The sequence below is a fragment of the Macaca mulatta genome, chromosome 19, assembly GCF_049350105.2.
Source record: "Macaca mulatta isolate MMU2019108-1 chromosome 19, T2T-MMU8v2.0, whole genome shotgun sequence".
Taxonomy (NCBI): Eukaryota; Metazoa; Chordata; class Mammalia; order Primates; family Cercopithecidae; genus Macaca; species Macaca mulatta.
Window position 1 is genome coordinate 70249894 of NC_133424.1, and position 18660 is coordinate 70268553.

The window sequence follows — 18660 nt, forward strand, 5'->3', positions numbered from 1 at the left end:
ACATACACACTTTAGCCTTGGCACAGCTCACACCTGGGCTGGATAACTCTGCTGTGAGGGCCATTGTGAGCCTTGCAGCCCCAGCCTCCACCTGCCAGACACCACCCTTCATTATGATCACTCAGATGTCTCCATATGTCCCCTGGGGGCAAAATTGCCCCTGGATGAGAACCACTGCTCACAGTGAATAGATCCATATGTTCAAGTCTGCCCACACCATGGAATATTACACAGCACAGAGAAGGATCCACAGCTGCCTGCAGCAACATGGATGAGTCTAACCTACACAATGTTGTGCAACAGGCAGGCATCTAATTCCATTCATACAAACACATGGTGAGGCAGGCTTTATTCCGTAAGCTACTACAGAGGGGCTTGGGAGGCCAGACTCAACTCCAGCTTGGACAAGAACAAGTGAAGGCTTAAAGCCGAGAAGCAGCAGGGTATCTGGAGGATGAAAAATTATCAAGTGCAAACCCTCAGAGATAAGGGGTGAATTCTTGCCAGACCAACTCAAGAGAAGTTTTCCTGAAGGCAGGCCAAGGGAAGAAGACATTGAAGGTGGGGGACAAGGAATTTGATCAGATATCAAGAGGAAGGGGAAGATTTTTTCCCATCCCTACTAAGATGACTTAGTAGGATTATGTATTAGTCCATTCTCACACTGCTATAAAGGACTACCTGAGACTGGGTAATTCATGAAGAAAAGAGGTTTCATTGACTCACAGTTCCACAGGCTGTACAGGAAGCATGGCAGGAAGGCCTCAAGAAACTTACAATCATCACAGAGGGTGGGGAAGGAAGCACGCCTTACTGCGGCAGAGCGAGTGGAGTGGGGAGTGCTACACACTTTTAAACAACCAGGTTTCATGAAGACACACTCACTATCATGAGAACAGCAAAAGGGGAAATCCGCCCCCATGATCCAATCACCTCCCACCAGGTCTGTCCCCCAACACTGGAAATTACAATTCGACATGAGATTTTGGCAGAAACACAGAGCTAACCCATATCATTCTATCCCTGTCCCACCCCCAAATCTCATATTCTTCTCTTACTGCAAAATATAATCATGCCTTCCCAAGAGTCCCCCAAAGTTTTAACTCATGCCAGCATTAACTCAAAAGTGCAAGTCCAAAGATTCATCTGAGACAAGGCAAGTCCCTTTCACCTATGAGTCTGTAAAATTAAAAGCAACTGAGTTACTTCTGAGGTACAATGGAGAGTACAGGCATTGGGTAAATTCCCCTATTCCAAAAGGGAGAAATTGGTCAAAACAAAGGGGCTACAGGTCCTATGCAAGTCTGAATACCAGCAGGGCAGTCATTAAATCTTAAAGCTCCAAAATAATCTTCTTTGACTCCATGTCTCACATCCAGGTCACATTGATGCAAGGGGTGGGCTCCCAAGGCCTTGGGCACTCCACTCCTGTGGCAATGCAGGGTACAGCCCCTGTGGCTGCTTTCACAGGCTGGCATTGAGTGCCTGTGGCTTTTCCAGGCACACGGTGCAAACTAACGGCGGACCTACCATTCTGGAGTCTGGAGGATGATGACCCTCTTCTCACAGCTCCACTAGGTAGTGCCCCAGTGGGGACTCTGTGTGGGGGTTCCAACCCCACATTTCCCCATCATACTGCCTTAGTAGAGGTTCTCCACGAGGGCTCTACCCATGCAGCAGACTTTTGCCTGGACGTCCAGGTGTTTCCATACATCCTCTGAAATCTAGGCAGAGGCTCCCAAACTTCAACTCTTGCCTTCTGTGCACGCACAGATCCAACACCACGTGGAAGCTGCCAAGGCTTGGGACTTGCACCCTCTGAAGCAATGAACCAAGCTGTACATTGGCCCCTTTTAGCCACAGTTAGAACTGAAGCAGCTGAGATGCAGGGTGCCAAGTCTTGAGGATGCACAGAACAGTGGGGCCCTGGACCCTGGTCCACAAAACCATTTTTCTCTCCTAGGTCTCTAGGCTTGTGATGGGAGGGGCTGCTGTGAAAGTCTCTGAAATGCCCTGCAGGCATTTTCCTCATTGTCTTGGCTATTAACATTCAGCTCTTCTTTACTTATGTATATTTCTGCAGCCTTTGATTCCTGCCGGAAAATGGGCAGCAAATTTTCAAATGTTCATGCTCTGCTTCCAGTTAACATAAGTTATAGTTTTAGGTCATTTCTTTGATTATGCAATTGAGCGCAGACTTTTAGAAGCAGCCAGGTGACCTCTCCAACACTGTGCTGCTTAGAAATTTATTCTGCCAGACACTAAATAATCTCTCAAGCTCAAGTTCTGTCTCTTACAGATCTCTAAAGCAGGAGCACAATGCTGCCAGTCTTTTTGCTAAAGCACAGTGACAGTGACCTTTACTGCAGTTACCAATAAGTTCCTCATCTCCATCCGAGACTACTGCAGCCCAGACTTCCCTGTCCATATTATTAGCATTTTGGTCACAACCATTTAAGTCTCTAGGAGGTTCCACACTTTCCCTCAACTTCCTGTCTTCTTCTGATTCCTTCAAACTGTTCCAACCTCTGCCCATTACCCAACTCCAAAGTAGCTTCAGGTATCTTTATAGCAGTGCCCCACTCCTGTTACCAACTTTCTGTATTAGTCCATTCTCACACTGCTGTAAGGAACTACCTAAGACTGGGTAATTTATGAAGAAAATAGGTTTTATTGACTCACAATTCCACAGGCTGTACATGAAGCATGGCTGGGAGGCCTCAGGAAACTTACAATCATGGCAGAAGGTGAAGAAGTAAGCATGTCTTACCATGGCAGAGCAGGAAAGAGGGTGAATGAAGAAGGAAGTGCTACACACGTTTAAACAAGCAGGTCTCATGGGAACTCACTATCATGAGAACAGCAAGGAGGAAATCTGCCCCCATGATCCATTCATCTCCTACCAGGTCCCTCCCCTAACAGTGGGAATTACAATTCGACATGAGATTTGGGTGGGGACACAGAGCCAAACCATATCAGATTCTGTTTTGAGACAGGGTCTTACTCCATTATCCAGTCCACAGTACCGCGGTGTGATCACAGCTCACTGTAGCCTCCAACTCCCAGGCTTAAGAGATTCTTCTGCCTTCTTCCTGACTCTCCCTCCTGAGAAGCTGTAACTTAAGGCACATGCCATCACACCTGGCTAATTTTTACATTATTATTTGCAGAGATGAGGGTCTTGCTATGTTGCCCAGGCTGGTCTTGAACTCCTAGGCTCAAGCAATCCTCCTGCGTCAGCCTCCCGAAGTGGTGAAATTACAGGTGTGAGCCACTGTGCCCATTCAAACATCTTCCCTGGATCCTACAAGGAAAGGGAGAAGCCCAAGGTCAGAGGGCTCAGGGGATCCTGATTTAAGTTGGGTCAAGGAGAGTCTGCAGTGTACTTTTCTGTAGGTTGGCTATACTTAAATGCAACTCTCTGGAGAACACAAGTCAGCCTGGTCCCCTTTCATCCATCAGCACACCCTGGGACACAGCACCACCCCATCCTGACTTCAGAGGGTTCAACCAGGGTCCCTGCTGGTCCTCCGTGCTCACGCACGTCTCACCATGAGATCACCATATCCGAATGTGTGTGGGGGCCTTTATTTCTCCAAATGCTCTTTCAGGGCCACTCTTCCCTTCTCCACTCTATGCCTCCATTACCTACCTACTCATTCCTCTCTCAGGACTGGCTGCCCACCCTCCCCATGACACAGCTAACAGAGGCCTACCAAGGTTGGCTGCCTCATAGGAGAGAGCAAGTGCCATGGAGGCCACAGCTGATATCGGACAAAAGAGAAGACACACATGGAAGGAGGCATGGGTGCTTGAAGCACTGACTGGCCTGAGGGCCCAGACCTCAGAATACCAGCACCATGGAGACGCCACGTCACACACACATGAACCTTGATCCAGCTAATACAATGGGCCTGGCAGACACCAGTCCTGGACTGACTCATCACTAATCTTCACTATCATCACACCTGTCCCTTCCCCCAGGAGAGGAAATTGTCTAGAGGCAAAATCCCAAGGGGATCCCCTCATGGGGCTTCAAGGCTGTGTCAGCCACACTGACTGGCTTTTACTCGGCCAGCACTGCACTGCCTCAGAAGGGCCACTCCAAAGTCATCCCAAATTTTCCTACAGGCTTCCTGTTCTCCATTCTCTGAGACTCACTCTCTCTTCTACACTGACACCCCCTTATAACCCAAGTCCCAAAGAAGGAAGTTATTCTCATGCCCTGGGCTTTGGGATGCCGATTCCAGAGACACTACTGCCCAATGCCCCTCCATCCACACTTACAGCTTCCCTGTTGCCCTGATCCAGTCCTTACTACTAAAGGTCCAGAGAAACCCCAAATTAACCTCCTTTTGGCTTCACTTTTTAATTTATTACCAAATTATTATGCCAACAAGTATCTGTAACAGAGAAAAAACATGATACAAAATTCCAGTCCCCAAAGAAAACCACATTTTATTTCTCATCATCCACTTTCAACCCACATCCATATGTGCACATATCTTTACATGGCTGTAATAATAGTAAATCTTTTATGTTATGCCCCTTTTTGCCATATTATAAACATTTTCAACATGGCAATAAAACCTTTATAATGGTTTACAGTGGCTGAATCAGAAGCATCCTAAATGAACAACCATGGAGGTAGTGGTGGGGTGATAACAAAAACATAACAAGTCAGTATTTTTGCTTCAACAACTAAAGCAACAAACCACATCTGTTGGAAGCAGTGCTTTCCATCTTAGCAAAAGCTTGTTTCAGTCTTTTTTTTTCTCTCTTGAGATGGAGTCTCGCTCTGTCACCCAGGCTGGAGTGTAGTGGTGCGCTTAGCTCACTGCAACCTCCGCCTCCCAGGTTCAAGCAATTCTCCTGCCTCAGCTTCCCAAGTAGCTGGGATTACAGGCACACACCACTATGCCCAGCTAATTTTCTGTATTTTTGGTAGAGATGGGGTTTCACTACGCTGGCCAGGCTGGTCTTCAACTCCTAACCTCGTGATCCAGCCGCCTCCGCCTCCCAAAGTGCTGGGATCACAGGCATGAGCCACCACACCCAGCCTGCTTGTTTCAGTCTTAAGAGGAACGACTTCATTGTTCATTCACAGGTAATTTATTCACCTAGTTTACCCTCCTGCAACAAGTCCTCAGCATTATTGCAGAAGTATAATGCAGACATACATTTAAACAGGAAAATCTCACACATTCTGTGGCAGTGTACGGTACAGCACTGTGTGGACTCTCTCATTGTACACCTTTGTTGATACAGAAAACAGAGTAAGAGCCCCTGCCAAAGCCTCTCTTTCTGATTACACTTAAAAAGGTTGATTCAGGCCGGGCACCGTGTCTCACGCCTGTAATCCCAGTGCTTTGGGAGGCTGAGGTGGGCGGATCATGAGGTCAGGAGTTCAAGACCAGCCTGGCCAACATAGTGAAACCCTGTCTCTACTAAATATACAAAAAATTAGCCAGGCATAGTGGCAGGCACCTGTAATCCTAGCCACTTGGGAGGCTGAGGCAGGAGAACTGCTTGAACCTGGGAGGCAGAGGTTGCTGTGAGTGGAGATCATGCCACTGCACTTCATCCTGGGTGACACAGCTAGACTCCATCTGGAAAAAAAAAAAAAAAAAGTTGATTCAGTGTTTGCTTATGTACAAGGTGGAAACTCCCTACTACAGGGCTCTTCATTCCAATCATGTTCTGAATGCATTCACAGGCTCTCTCTGTAGGAAGTGTCACCCCCATGTTTGCACGTTTCATTCCAGTGTGTGTGCTGTCCTGTCTGGTACAGACTAAATCATCCCCAAAGACTTTTCTGCATTTACTACCATCCTAAGTGGTCTCCTGAGTTCCCCAATGAGCAGACTTAACAGTGTGGCTCAGCAATGTCTCACATTCATCAATTCACTGGTTAGCTTAAAGGATTCTTTTCTACTGACCAGAGAGGAGTCAGATGTAAGACACGCCTCCTAAACACAGGCATGAGCGCTAACTGGAAGACTCATGTGGCCCCAAACTATTATGTTTCCATGGGTTGCTCTCCCAGGTGTGCTCTTTGATGTCGAACAAGGGATGAGCTCTTTCGGAACGTTTTTCCACACTGAGGACACTGGCTGGGACCCTCCCTGCTATGGAGTCTCTGATGTACTGCCAGGTGAGAGTTCTGCTTGAAGGACTTCCCACATTCTGGACACTGATACGGGGTTTCCTTAGTGTGAATTCTCTGGTGCTTGGTCAGACAGGAGCTGTCCCTGAAGGCTTTGCCACACTGATTACACTCATAGGGCTTCTCACCAGTATGAGTCCTCTGGTGCCTAATGAGGCCAGCGATATTCCTGAAAAGTTTCTGACACTGGTTGCAGCCATAGGGCTTCTCGCCAGTATGAATCCTCTGGTGCCGGATGAGGTATGCACTCTCGATGAAAGTCTTGCCACATTCTTTACATTCATAGGGTTTCTCCCCAGAATGGATCTTTTGATGCACAATGAGGTGAGAGTTTCTGTTGAAGGATTTCCCACACTCTGCACACTCAAAGGGCTTTTCTCCAGTGTGAGTCCTCTCGTGCTGGGTGAGGTACGAGCCGTCCCGGAAAGCCTTTCCACATTTGCTACACTCATAGGGCTTCTCACCGGTGTGGATTCTGAGATGCACTGTAAGGTGGGAGATGTCCGTGAAGGGTTTTCCGCACTCGTTACATCTGTATGGTTTTTCCCCTGTATGAGTTCTTTGGTGCAAAATTAAGGATGAATTTCGGTTGAAGGTTTTTCCACATTCCAGGCATTCGTAAGGTTTCTCGCCTGTGTGAATTCTCTGGTGCTGCGTCAGAGCTGACCCATCACTGAAAGCTTTCCCACACTTACTACATTTATAGGGCTTCTCTCCTGTGTGGATCCTTTGATGCACAATCAGGTTGTAGTTCTTGGAGAAGGACTTTCCACACTCATTACAAGTATAAGGCTTCTCTCCGGTGTGAGTTCGGTGATGCAAAACAAGAGAAGAGTTCCGTTTGAAGCATTTGCCACATTCAGTACATCTATACTGTTTCTCTCCAGGGAGATTTCTCTGGTTTTCATTAAGCGATGAGCTCAGGGTCAAGATGTCCTCAAAATTCTTACCTTCATACAGTTTCTTGCCTCTTTTCGTTATTTTTTGATGACCAAGAGAGGTAAAATGATTAAAAGACTTAACACTTTCAGGATATTTGTAGGGCTTCTCTCTCACTGGATTTCTTCCATGAATAACTTCCATGGAATGGTTGAAGGTTTTTCCACAGGCATCACTGTCACCAGTTCTCTTAGCTGCATAACTTTTAGGACAGCTGGGTAAGGCAGGGTCACAATCCAGACCACTAACATTTGAGTCATGTGCATGGAAACCATTGGTTGCCAGAACTCTCTGAGATGGTGGAAGGTCTGAGCTTGCAATCAAATGCTCCCCAAAACCAGGATATTCACAAATTGCTTCCTGAGTCCCTGGTTTCTCCAGAGTTAAAGCTGATTGACTCAAGTCTCCCTCCTGGTTCTCACAGTCCCAACCATCACCTAAAATGGACAAGCAGGGAGCTTCCCTTGTGAATCCTTCCATTTCTACATCACAGGGTACTTCTCTCTCAGGAATATTCCGAGTTGTCATTTTCAATCTCATATCCCAAACTGCAAAAAGAAAAATGCAGGCTTAGGTTCATGAAGCTCTATCTGTAAGAGAAACAGACAATGATGATGGGCTAGGTGTGAAGATTTTTTTTTTTTTACTTGTTTTCTCTTTTAAATTCAAATGTATACATGGAAGAGGTAAAATGATAGCCAAGGAATGGAACCAAGAACACATTTCAAAAGAGCCATGTAGCATTTTCATCTTCCTAGAGAGCGGGCAGGAGGAAGGGTCCTGGGGATAAATCATCACCAAAAGGATTAGTTTGAGATGTGGGAGACCAGAGGCCAAGCATCCCTGCTCCCCCTAGAATTCCATCCCAGCAACTGCATTCTTGTCCCTGTCATACACTGCCCATCAATACACATTTCCAAAGCTCTGACTTCACAATGAGCTTACAACAGCACTGAAGTAGCAGTTCTCACCCCAGCTCTGTGATCAGAGTTCTGCATTCATGGATAGGACAAAGCACAGGCTTGGTGACCTAAAAGTTCTGGGTCTAAGTCTTAGAACTGTCAATGACCTAGTGGGGCACAGTGGTTCACGCCTGTAATCCCAGCATTTTGGGAAGCCAAGGCAGGTGGATCATTTGAGGTCAGGAGTTCGAGACCAGCCTGACCAACATGGTGAAACACCGTCTCTACTAAAAATACAAAAAAATTAGCCAGGCATGGAGGCACATGCCTGTAGTTCCAGCTACTCTGCAGGCTGAGGCAGAAGAATTGCTTCAACCTGGTAGGCGGAGGTTGCAGTGAGCTGAGGTCGCACCACTACACTCCAGCCTGGGCGACAGAGTGAGACTCCATCTCAAAAAACAAAACAAAACAAAACAAAACAAAAACTGTCAATGACTGCCCTGCAAGGTTGTTATAAAAAATGGATCATGTCAGCCAGGTGCAGTGACTCACGCCTGTAATCCCAGCACTCTGGGAGGCTGAGGGAGGTGGATCACCAGGGAGGTGAGGTGACAGAGTGAGACTCCATCTCAAAAACAAACAAACAAACAAAAACAAAAAACAACTGGATCATGTATGAAGCAGTCTCCAAGGCTAGGGGATGAAGGGCATTCTGTAAATGGCTGCATGTGTCTTCATGCATATCAATCTTCCTGTCACCATCCTTTGTCCACTCAGACTTCACAATACTTTTTTTTTTTTTTTTTTTTTTTGAGACGGAGTCTCGGTCTGTCACCCAGGCTGGAGTGCAGTGGCGCAATCTCGGCTCACTGCAAGCTCCGCCTCCCGGGTTCCCGCCATTCTCCTGCCTCAGCCTCCCGAGTAGCTGGGACCACAGGCGCCCGCCACCACGCCCGGCTAATTTTTTCTATTTTTAGTAGAGACGGGGTTTCACCATGGTCTCGATCTCCTGACCTTGTGATCCACCCGCCTCGGCCTCCCAAAATGCTGGGATTACAGGCGTGAGCCACCGCGCCTGGCCATTTTTTTTTTTTTTTTTTTTTTGAGACGGAGTCTCGCTCTGTCGCCCAGGCTGGAGTGCAGTGGCCGGATCTCAGCTCACTGCAAGCTCCGCCTCCCGGGTTCACGCCATTCTCCTGCCTCAGCCTCCCGAGTAGCTGGGACTACAGGCGCCCGCCACCTCGCCCGGCTAGTTTTTTGTATTTTTTACTACAGACGGGGTTTCACCGTGTTAGCCAGGATGGTCTCCATCTCCTGACCTCGTGATCCGCCCGTCTCGGCCTCCCAAAGTGCTGGGATTACAGGCTTGAGCCACCGCGCCCGGCCCAGACTTCACAATATTAAGACAAATGGTTGTCCATTCATTCATTCGTTCATTCATTCGGTGGGATGGGGTCTTGCTCTGTCATCCAGGCTGAAGTGTAGTGGTGTAATCTTGGTTCACTGAAGCCTCAATCACAAAAACTTCAAGCAATTATCCCACCTCGGCCTCCCAAAATGCTGCAAATACAGGCATAAGCCACTGTGCCCAGCCTTCTTTCTAAAGGTAAAATGAAAATAGACCCTTGCCTCAGAATACACACATACCTATATATCTACATTCTAGGCAATTTAAATATATATACTTGTATATGTGTATATATATGTGTGTGCATGTATTTAAATTTCAGAATGATACCGGCTGCAACAGAAAGTCAAAGTTTAAATGATGCAGTATGCCGCCATAAGTGTGACAGACTTTGATCAACAAAGCTTAACCAAAAAACCATATGGTCAAGCATTGGGGGTCATGCCTGTAATCCTAGCACTCTGGGAGGCTGAGGTGGGAGTTACCACTTGAGCCCACACAGAAGGCTGAGGTTGCAGTGAGCTGTAATTGTGCCACTGCATTCCAGATTGGGCAAAAGAGACCGTGTCTTAAAAACAAAAAACAAAAACCAAAAAATAAAAAACAGACAAGGAATAACAAGTCTGATATCAGCATTCAAATTTTCCGTCCAATAAAAGACACAATAAGGCTGGGCACGGTGGCTCACGCCTGTAATCCCAGCACTCTGGGAGGCCGAGGCGGGTGGATCACGAGGTCAGGAGATCCAGACCATCCTGGCTAACAAGGTGAACCCCGTCTCTACTTAAAAATACAAAAAACTAGCCGGGCGTGGTGGTGGGCGCCTGTAGCCCCAGCTACTCAGGAGGCTGAGGCAGGAGAATGGCGTGAACCCGGGAGGCGGATCTTGCAATGAGCCGAGACTGCGCCACTGCACTCCAGCCTGGGCGACAGAGCAAGACTCTGTCTCAAAAAAAAAAAAAAAAGACAATAAGAGACAAAATGCAAGTGGCAGATAGAGAGAAAATAAGATTTAAATGCAGAAAGAATTACTGCCGAAGAGCTATAGAGGATTCTTAGAGAACAGTACAAAAAAAGAAAAAAATGGGCAAAGTAATCAAAGATGTACTACATGAAGGGAAAATAGAAATGTCGTGAAAACACTGGCCAGGCGTGGTGGCTCACACCTGTAATCCTAGCACTTTGGGAGGCCAAGGCGGGTGTATCACGAGGTCAGGAGATTGAGACCATCCTGGCTAACAAGGTGAAACCCCATCTTTACTAAAAATACAAAAATTAGCTGCTAATTTTTTGTACTTTTAGTAGAGACAGGGTTTCACCATGTTAGTAGCCAGGATGGTCTCGGATCTCCTGATCTTGTGATCTGCCCGTCTCGACCTCCCAAAGTGCTGGGATTACAGGCGTGAGCTACCACGTCCAGCCGATAGGTGGTTTTAAAGGCAAGCAGGGAGAAGACAAACCACCAGTGACTGACAAAAATTATTACAACAGATCACTTAGCAGAAAAACTGGAAAACCAAAGGTAATAGAAGGCTACTTTCAAAGTGCTGAAGGAAAAATCTATCAATCACACTATCATTCAAGAGTAAGGGTGAGATAAAGACTGTTTCAGAGGCTGGGTGTGGTGGCTCATGCCTGTAATCTCAACACTTTGGTAGGCCAAAGTGGATGGGTCACTTGAGCCCAAGAGTCTGAGACCAGCCTGGGCAACATGGTGACACCCCATCTCTACAAAAGATACAAAAATTAGCCGGGTATAGTGGCATGTGCCTGTTAGTCCCAGCTACTTGGGAGGTTGAGGCAGGAGAACTGCTTGAGCTCTGGGGATTGAGGCTGCAGTAAGCTATGATTCACTCCAGCCTGGACAACAGAGTGAGACTCTGTTTCAAAAAAAAAAAATTCAGAAAAGCAAAAGCAGAGTTCATTTCCAAGGATACTAGTCAGAGGAATTAGAAAATGTTGGTCTTCAAAAAAATCCCAAGAACAAAGGAAGGAAAAACAAAGGAATTGATGAATATGATGAATGTGGGCTGGGTGTGGTGACTCACACACCTGTAATCCCAGCACTTCGGGAGGTCAAGGTGGGGGATCACTTGAGCCCAGGCATTTACCACTAGTCTGGGCAACATAGTGAGATGTCATCTCCTTAAAAAAAAAAATTGATGAATGTATATTTAAATCAAATCCAGTGATGACCATATGAAATGCAGAAATCATGACTTAGAATTAATGGAATAGACTAATATACTGGACAACAGCGGCCAATGAGGTGGGAATGCGGCAACAAAATCAAGTGTTCTGAAGTCCTCAGGTTTTTCATGATTCATGTCAGACCTGCTCATGTCAGAAATAAAAGAATAAATGTAGTATAAAACTTCTAAGCCCACAAAGCAGTGGTTTTTAACCAGGGATGATTCTACTTCCAGAAGATACTTGGCAATGTTTGGAGATGACTTTGGTTGTCAGTCTGACTAGGGGGCAGATGTTCCCAGGGGCCAGGGATGCTACTAAATATCCTATAATGCACAGGATGGCCTTCCACAACACAAAATGCTCCAGCCCCAAATGTCCATAGTACTGAAGTTGAAAAACATTGTAGGGGTCAGAATTAAAAACAAAAACAAACAAATAAAAAACACGATCAATCCAGAAAGCTGGCATGGGGTAAAAAACAGCACAAAAAGGACAGGCTAAATAGAAAGTATAAAGTAAGGTATCACCAATTACAATAAACATAAATGGCCTTGATAGGTAAGATAAAGACTGCATTAGACTGTATTAAAAAACATGTTTGTGGCCGGGCGCGGTGGCTCAAGCCTGTAATCCCAGCACTTTGGGAGGCCGAGACGGGTGGATCACGAGGTCAGGAGATCGAGACCATACTGGCTAACACGGTGAAACCCTGTCTCTACTAAAAAATACAAAAAACTAGCTGGGCGAGGTGGCAGGCGCCTGTAGTCCCAGCTACTCGGGAGGCTGAGGCAGGAGAATGGCGTAAACCCAGGAGGCGGAGCTTGCAGTGAGCTGAGATCTGGCCACTGCACTCCAGCCTGGGCAACAGAGCGAGACTCCGTCTCAAAAAAATAAATAAATAAAATAAAAAACATGTTTGTAACAGGCATCCCTAAAGCAAAAGGACATAAAAGCCAAAAGCGAAAGGATGGGACAGGTCAATGCCAACCGAAGATGGGTTTTATGGCTCTTTACAAATCAAAGAAAAATTTGAAGTAACGATCACAGGGCAATGTACTGGTAACAATGTGCCTCAAAACACAGAGCAGGCCAGGTGCGGTGGCTCACACCTGTAATCCCAGCACTTTGGTAGGCTGAGGCAGGCGGATGATCACTTGAAGTCAGAGTTCAAGATCAGCCTGGCCAACATGGTGAAACCCTGTCTCTACAAAAACACAAAAATTAGCCAGGCAAGGTGGCACATGCCTGTGATCCCAGCTACTCAAGATGTTGAGGCAGGAGAATTGCTTGAACCTGGGAGGCAGAGGTTGCAGTGAGCCAAGATCAAGCCACTGAACTCCAGCCTGGGCAGCAGAGCGAGACTCCGACTCAAAACACAAACAAAAACAAACAACAACAAAAAAATATGCAGCAAAGCCAGGCAGGTTTGTAGGAAGAAAATAGCAAATCAAAGCATAGTGGGAAATTTTATTTATCTGTTTTTTGAGTTTTTTTCCTGATCAAATACTTCAGATTGTATTTAAATTTAAAAAAATGTTTTAGGGCCGGGCGCGGTGGCTCAAGCCTGTAATCCCAGCACTTTGGGAGGCCGAGACGGGCGGATCACGAGGTCAGCAGATCGAGACCATCCTGGCTAACACGGTGAAACCCCGTCTCTACTAAAAAATACAAAAAACTAGCCGGGCGCAGTGGCGGGCGCCTGTAGTCCCAACTACTCGGGAGGCTGAGGCAGGAGAATGGCGTGAACCCGGGAGGCGGAGTTTGCAGTGAGCTGAGATCCGGCCACTGCACTCCAGCCTGGGCGGCAGAGCGAGACTCCGTCTCAAAAAAAAAAAAAAAAAAAAAAAAAAAAAAAAAAAATGTTTTAATGTAACTGTTTAATTTTTATAATGGGGGTCTCAGTATGTTGCCCAGGCTAGCCTCAAACACCAGAGCACAAGTTATCCTCCTATCTCAGCTTCATGAGTAGCTGGGACTACAGGCACATGCCACTGCAACCAGCCATAGCGGGAGGTTTTATTTATTTAATTTTTTTTTTTTTTTTTTTGAGACGGAGTCTCGCTCTGTTGCCCAAGCTGGAGTGCAGTGGCGCAATCTCGGCTCACTGCAACCTCTGCCTCCCGGGTTCACGCCATTCTCCTGCCTTAGCCTCCCGAGTAGCTGGGACTACAGGCGCCCGCCACCATGCCCGGCTAATTTTTTGTATTTTTAGTGGAGATGGGGTTTCACCGTGTTAGCCAGGATGGTCTCGATCTCCTGACCTCGTGATCCGCCTGTCTCGGCCTCCCAAAGTGCTAGGATTACAGGCGTGAGCCACCATGCCCGGCCTAATTTTTTTTTTTTTTGAGACGGAGTCTCACTCTTGTCACCGAGGCTAGAGTGCAGTGGCGTGAGCTCGGCTCATTGCAACCTCTACCTTACCTCCCAGGTTCAATCAATTCTCCTGCCTCAGCCTCCCGAGGAGCTGGGATTACTGGTGCCCACCACCACGCCTGGCTAATTTTTGTATTTTTAGTAGAGACGGGTTAACATCATGTTGACCAGGCTGGTCTCAAACTCCTGGCCTCACGTGATCCGCCTGCCTCGGCCCCCCAAAGTGCTGGGATTATAGGCATAAGCCATTGCAACTGGCAGGTGGGAGGTTTTAATGAACCTCTTTTAGAAATGAAAACTCAGAAGAACAGAAAAGAGTTATGCAGGCCAGAATGTAGTTAGCCAATCTGATCACACAGCTGGATGAAAATCTACGTACCAATTAGAATAAAATGCTTTCTAAGCACAAGTGGAACATTTGCGAACACTGACCAGGTCAAAGAAAAAGTTCAGCAAAGCCCAGACTACAGCCTCTTGACTTCAAGGCAGCAAGTTAAAAGCCAGTAACAGAAAGAAAACCAAATACAAGAAAACAACAAGTAAAGCAAACCCCTATTTATTTGGAAAAATAAAAACTTGTTTCGCAGTAATTGACAGATCAAAGAAAAAACTTGACAGAAATTAGAAAACACCTAGAACAGGGCAGGCACAGTGGCTCATGCCTTGTAATCTCAGCACTTTGCGGGGCAGAGGCAGGTGGATCACGAGGTCAGGAGTTCAAGATCAGCCTGGCCAATATAGTAAAACCCCATCTCTACTAAAAATACAAAAATTAGCCAGGCGTGATGGCATGCACCTGTAGTCCCAGCTACTCGCGAGGCTGCGGCAGGAGAATCGCTTGAACCTGGGAGGCAGAGGTTGCAGTGAGCTGAGATTGTGGCACTGACTCCAGTCTGGGTGACAGAGCAAGACTCCGTCTCAAAAAAAAAAAAAAAAAAAAGAAAAAGAAAACACCTACAACTACACAATGATGAAAACAGCACATCTCGCCGGGCGCGGTGGCTCACGCCTGTAATCCCAGCACTTTGGGAGGCTGAGGCGGGTGGATCACGAGGTCAGGAGATCGAGACCACCCTGGCTAACACGGTGGAACCCCGTCTCTACTAAAAATACAAAAAAAATTAGCCAGGCATGGTAGCGGGCGCCTGTAGTCCCAGCTACTTGGAGGCTGAGGCAGGAGAATGGCGTGAACCCAGGAGGCGGAGCTTGCAGTGAGCCGAGATGGCGCCACCGCACTCCAGCCTGGGCGACAAAGTGAGACTCCCTCTCAAAAAAAAAAAGAAAACAGCACATCTCAAAACACGTGGCAAATGAGAATGCAGAATGCAGCTAACAGTTCCTAGACTGAAAATGCTGGTCTTTAATGCCTGTATTTTAAAAAGAAGGCTCGGTCAGGCATGGTGGCTCACATCTGTAATCCCAGAACTTTTAGAGGCTGAGGTAGGAAGATCACTTGAGGCCAGGAGTTTGAAACCAGCCTGATGATCATAGTAAGACTGTGTCTCTATGAAAGAAAAAAAAAAATTAGCTGGGTGTGGTAGTGTCACTGGCCTTTAGTCCTAGGTAGTGGGGAAGCTGAGGCAGGAATATCACTTGGGCCCAGAAGTTCAGGAGTTCAAGGCTGCAGTGAGTCCTGATCGCATCACTGCACTCCAGCCTGGGTGACAGAGTAAGACCTCTCTCCAAAAAAAGAAAAAGAAGAAAAAGAAAAAAAAAAAAAAAAAAGGACTAAAGATGAAGTACTGTGGGTCCTGAAGCTTCAGATGGCAGCAAGTCAACAGTCATGGTGTTGAAATGAATGGCAATAACACATTCTGGGATGTGGGTAACGCATAGTGCCCTCAGAATGGTCTTGTTGGCTTCACTGTATGACTGATGATCCCCCAACAATAAACAATCTACTGCTTGTAAACTCATTGGACAAGCCATAAAGTCAAAGTGAGAGACACTCCAGAACAACATGTACCTTATTCCACCACTAGAAAGAAGATTCAGGAGTAAGTCCCACCTTCAACACCTTGTAAGTACAGATAATAAAAAACAGTTTAAACATGTAAAAAATGGGACTTTTTATGTATTTGTACTTTTAGGGCTCATCATTAACTTGATTATAATTGACTAAAAGAAAAGAAGACGGAAGACTAGTGACCTCACTGTTCAATTTACAACTTATGGGACAGAACTATGGACTAAACCAATGGGAGGTGGAAAGAAAGTATTAACAAAAATCACAGCAGAGGCTGGGAGCGGCAGCTCACGCCTATAATCCCAGCACTCTGGGAGGCCGAGGCGGGTGGATCACCTGAGGTCAGGCATTCGAGACCAGCCTGATCAACAAGATGATACCCCGTCTCTACAAAAAACATAAAAATTAGCCGGGTGTGGTGGTGGGCGCCTGTAGTCCCAGCTACGCAGGAGGCTGAGACAGGAGAACCACTTGAACCCAGGAGGCGGAGGTTGCAGTGAGCCGAGATCCTAGCACTGCACTCCAGCCTGGCTGACAGAGCAAGACTCTGTCTCGGGGAAAAAAAAAAATTGCAGCAGAAATTATGGAAACTAAAAACAAGAAACCAGTTGAGAACATGAAGAAAACCAAGTCTGTCATTTGAAAAGACTAATGAAAGACACCATTAAAAAACAGCAAGAAAAAGGCCAGACATGGTAGCTCATACCTGTAATCCCAACACTTTGGGAGGCTGAGGCAGGTGAACTGCTTGAGGTCAGGAGTTTGAGACCACCCTGGGCAACATAGCGAGACCCCATCTCTGCAAAAAATACAAAAAAAAAAAAAAAAAAAAGCTGGGCGTGCTGGTATGTGCTGCGGTCCCAGCTACTTGGGAAGCTGAGGTGGGACGATTGCTTGAGCCTGGGGGTCAGAGGTTGCAGTGAACTCCAGCCTAGGTGACAGAGCAAGATCCTGTCTCGATAAATAAATAAAATGTTTTAAAAAGCAAAAATGAACAACTAAGTGATATTAATTGTCAGACGGAGGTTTAACTAACAGTGGAAGGTTAGCAAAATGGCAACGTTGGATTTATCCTAGGAATGTAAGGACTAGGAAACACTGGAACATCTATTAATTCCCCATATTACCAGATTAAAGTAGAAGACAACTCCCTTACACCTTATCCCAATACATTCAGAAAGTAATATGAGAAAATCTCACCAAGACACATGATCAAAATACTCTCAGATCCAAGTAATGGATCCTTTAACTCAATAAATTCAAAAAGTACTTTAAGGAAACCTCAGACTCCTAAGGAAAATTCTTCACAATTAGGGTCACAGGGAATTAATGTGAACATCACACCTTAAACATCAGAAAACAGGAAACATCAGAATCATTTACTTTCAAGTCCAGGCCAAGACCTTGGACACTTGCTATGTGCACAGCATTCGGCAGTGATGTGCAGGGGTCAGCCAGTCAGGAGGACCATGCTCCCAGCTGTCACCCCTGGGTGCTGCAAGGACCTCTCCTGTGGAAAGGGCTCCTGAAGCTGCCCTGCCACATGACATGCTTCCTGTTCTGAACCTTCTGCACAGACTGGGGTCTGGCATGGTCTGTGGCCATCCTGTGAAAACAAGAGACTTGAAAGCACCTCCCTGAAGGTTTGTGAAGCGAGGATGCACATGTACAGTTAAAAGAAATAAAACAGGCCGGGCGCGGTGGCTCACGCCTGTAATCCCAGCACTTTGGGAGGCTGAGGCAGGCTGATCACATGAGGCCAGGAGTTTAAGAACAGCCTGGCTGACATGGTGAAACCCCATCTCCAGTAAATATACAGAAATTAGCTGGGCATGGTGGTACACATCTGTAATCCCAGCTACTCAGGAGGCTGAGACACGAGAATTGCTTAAACCCAGGAGGTGGAGGTCGCAGTGAGCCAAGATTGTGCCACTACATTCCAGACCAGGAGATAGAGCAAGACTGTGTCTCAAAATTTTTAAAAAAAGGAAGGAAATAAAAGATAAGATAAATCAGACATATACAGGGTGGTATCATTTATGGAAATTTTTCAGACACATAAAATATTCTCTTATAAATAAAAATACAGCAATGCCTTGGTAAGACACCAGCCAAGACTTCGATTATGTCTCTCTTGGGGGTAGGGAGGCTAACTCACCTTGAGGAACAAAAGGCATGTCCATTTCATCAATAACAGATACTTCCTTTGTTGAAACAAAACTTAAACACCACCAAGAAAGTGAAAACACAACCCATCAAATGGGAGAAAAGATTTATATATGTGTATCTAGAATATAGAAAACTCTTACAATTCAATAATAAAAACACAAAAACCCAACTTTTAGAAATGGGCAAAGGATCGTGTCTTAGTTCAGGCTGCTACAACAAATACACTGGGTGGCTTAAACAACAGAAATCTATTTCTCACAGTTCTGGAGGCTAGGAGATCCAAAATCAGCGTGTCAGTATGATTGGTTCTGGTGAGAGTCCTCTTCCTGGTTTGCAGATGGCCACCTTCTCAGTGTGCCTTCACAGGGCAGAGCAGGAAGCAGGAGCTCCTGAGAGCTCTCCTGTCTCCTCTTATAAGAGCACTGATTTCATTCAAAAAGATTCTACCCTCGTGACCTCATTACCTCCCACAGGCCTCCTCTTCAAATACCATCACAGTGGGGATAAGGCATCAACACACGAATTCTGAGGGGATACTACATTT

General features: G+C 46.3%; 1 protein-coding gene and 1 long non-coding RNA gene across 38 annotated transcripts in view; both read right to left on the minus strand.

Annotated features, from left to right (window-relative positions):
* Window positions 1-2651: 2651 nt before the first annotated feature.
* The window catches only part of ZNF329 (zinc finger protein 329), a 36198-nt gene continuing 20189 nt past the window's right edge, over window positions 2652-18660 (minus strand). For 8 of the 37 annotated variants that reach the window (XM_028840316.2, XM_077980203.1, XM_077980204.1 and 5 more), the window contains one exon: window positions 4433-7653. In XM_028840316.2, coding sequence (XP_028696149.1) covers window positions 6020-7645 — 1626 coding nt within the window. In that variant the 5' untranslated portion in view covers window positions 7646-7653 and the 3' untranslated portion in view covers window positions 4433-6019. Of the gene's footprint in view, window positions 7696-16653; window positions 16747-18660 lie in introns of all 37 variants that reach the window. The other 29 variants (XM_015125038.3, XM_077980197.1, XM_015125037.3 and 26 more) reach the window with 13 other exon arrangements.
* On the minus strand, window positions 11443-15711 carry LOC144337136 (uncharacterized). Its single transcript, XR_013409806.1, has 2 exons — window positions 15143-15711; window positions 11443-12382 (listed from the first exon to the last, which is right to left on the minus strand). It is a non-coding gene; the product is annotated as an uncharacterized LOC144337136 (long non-coding RNA).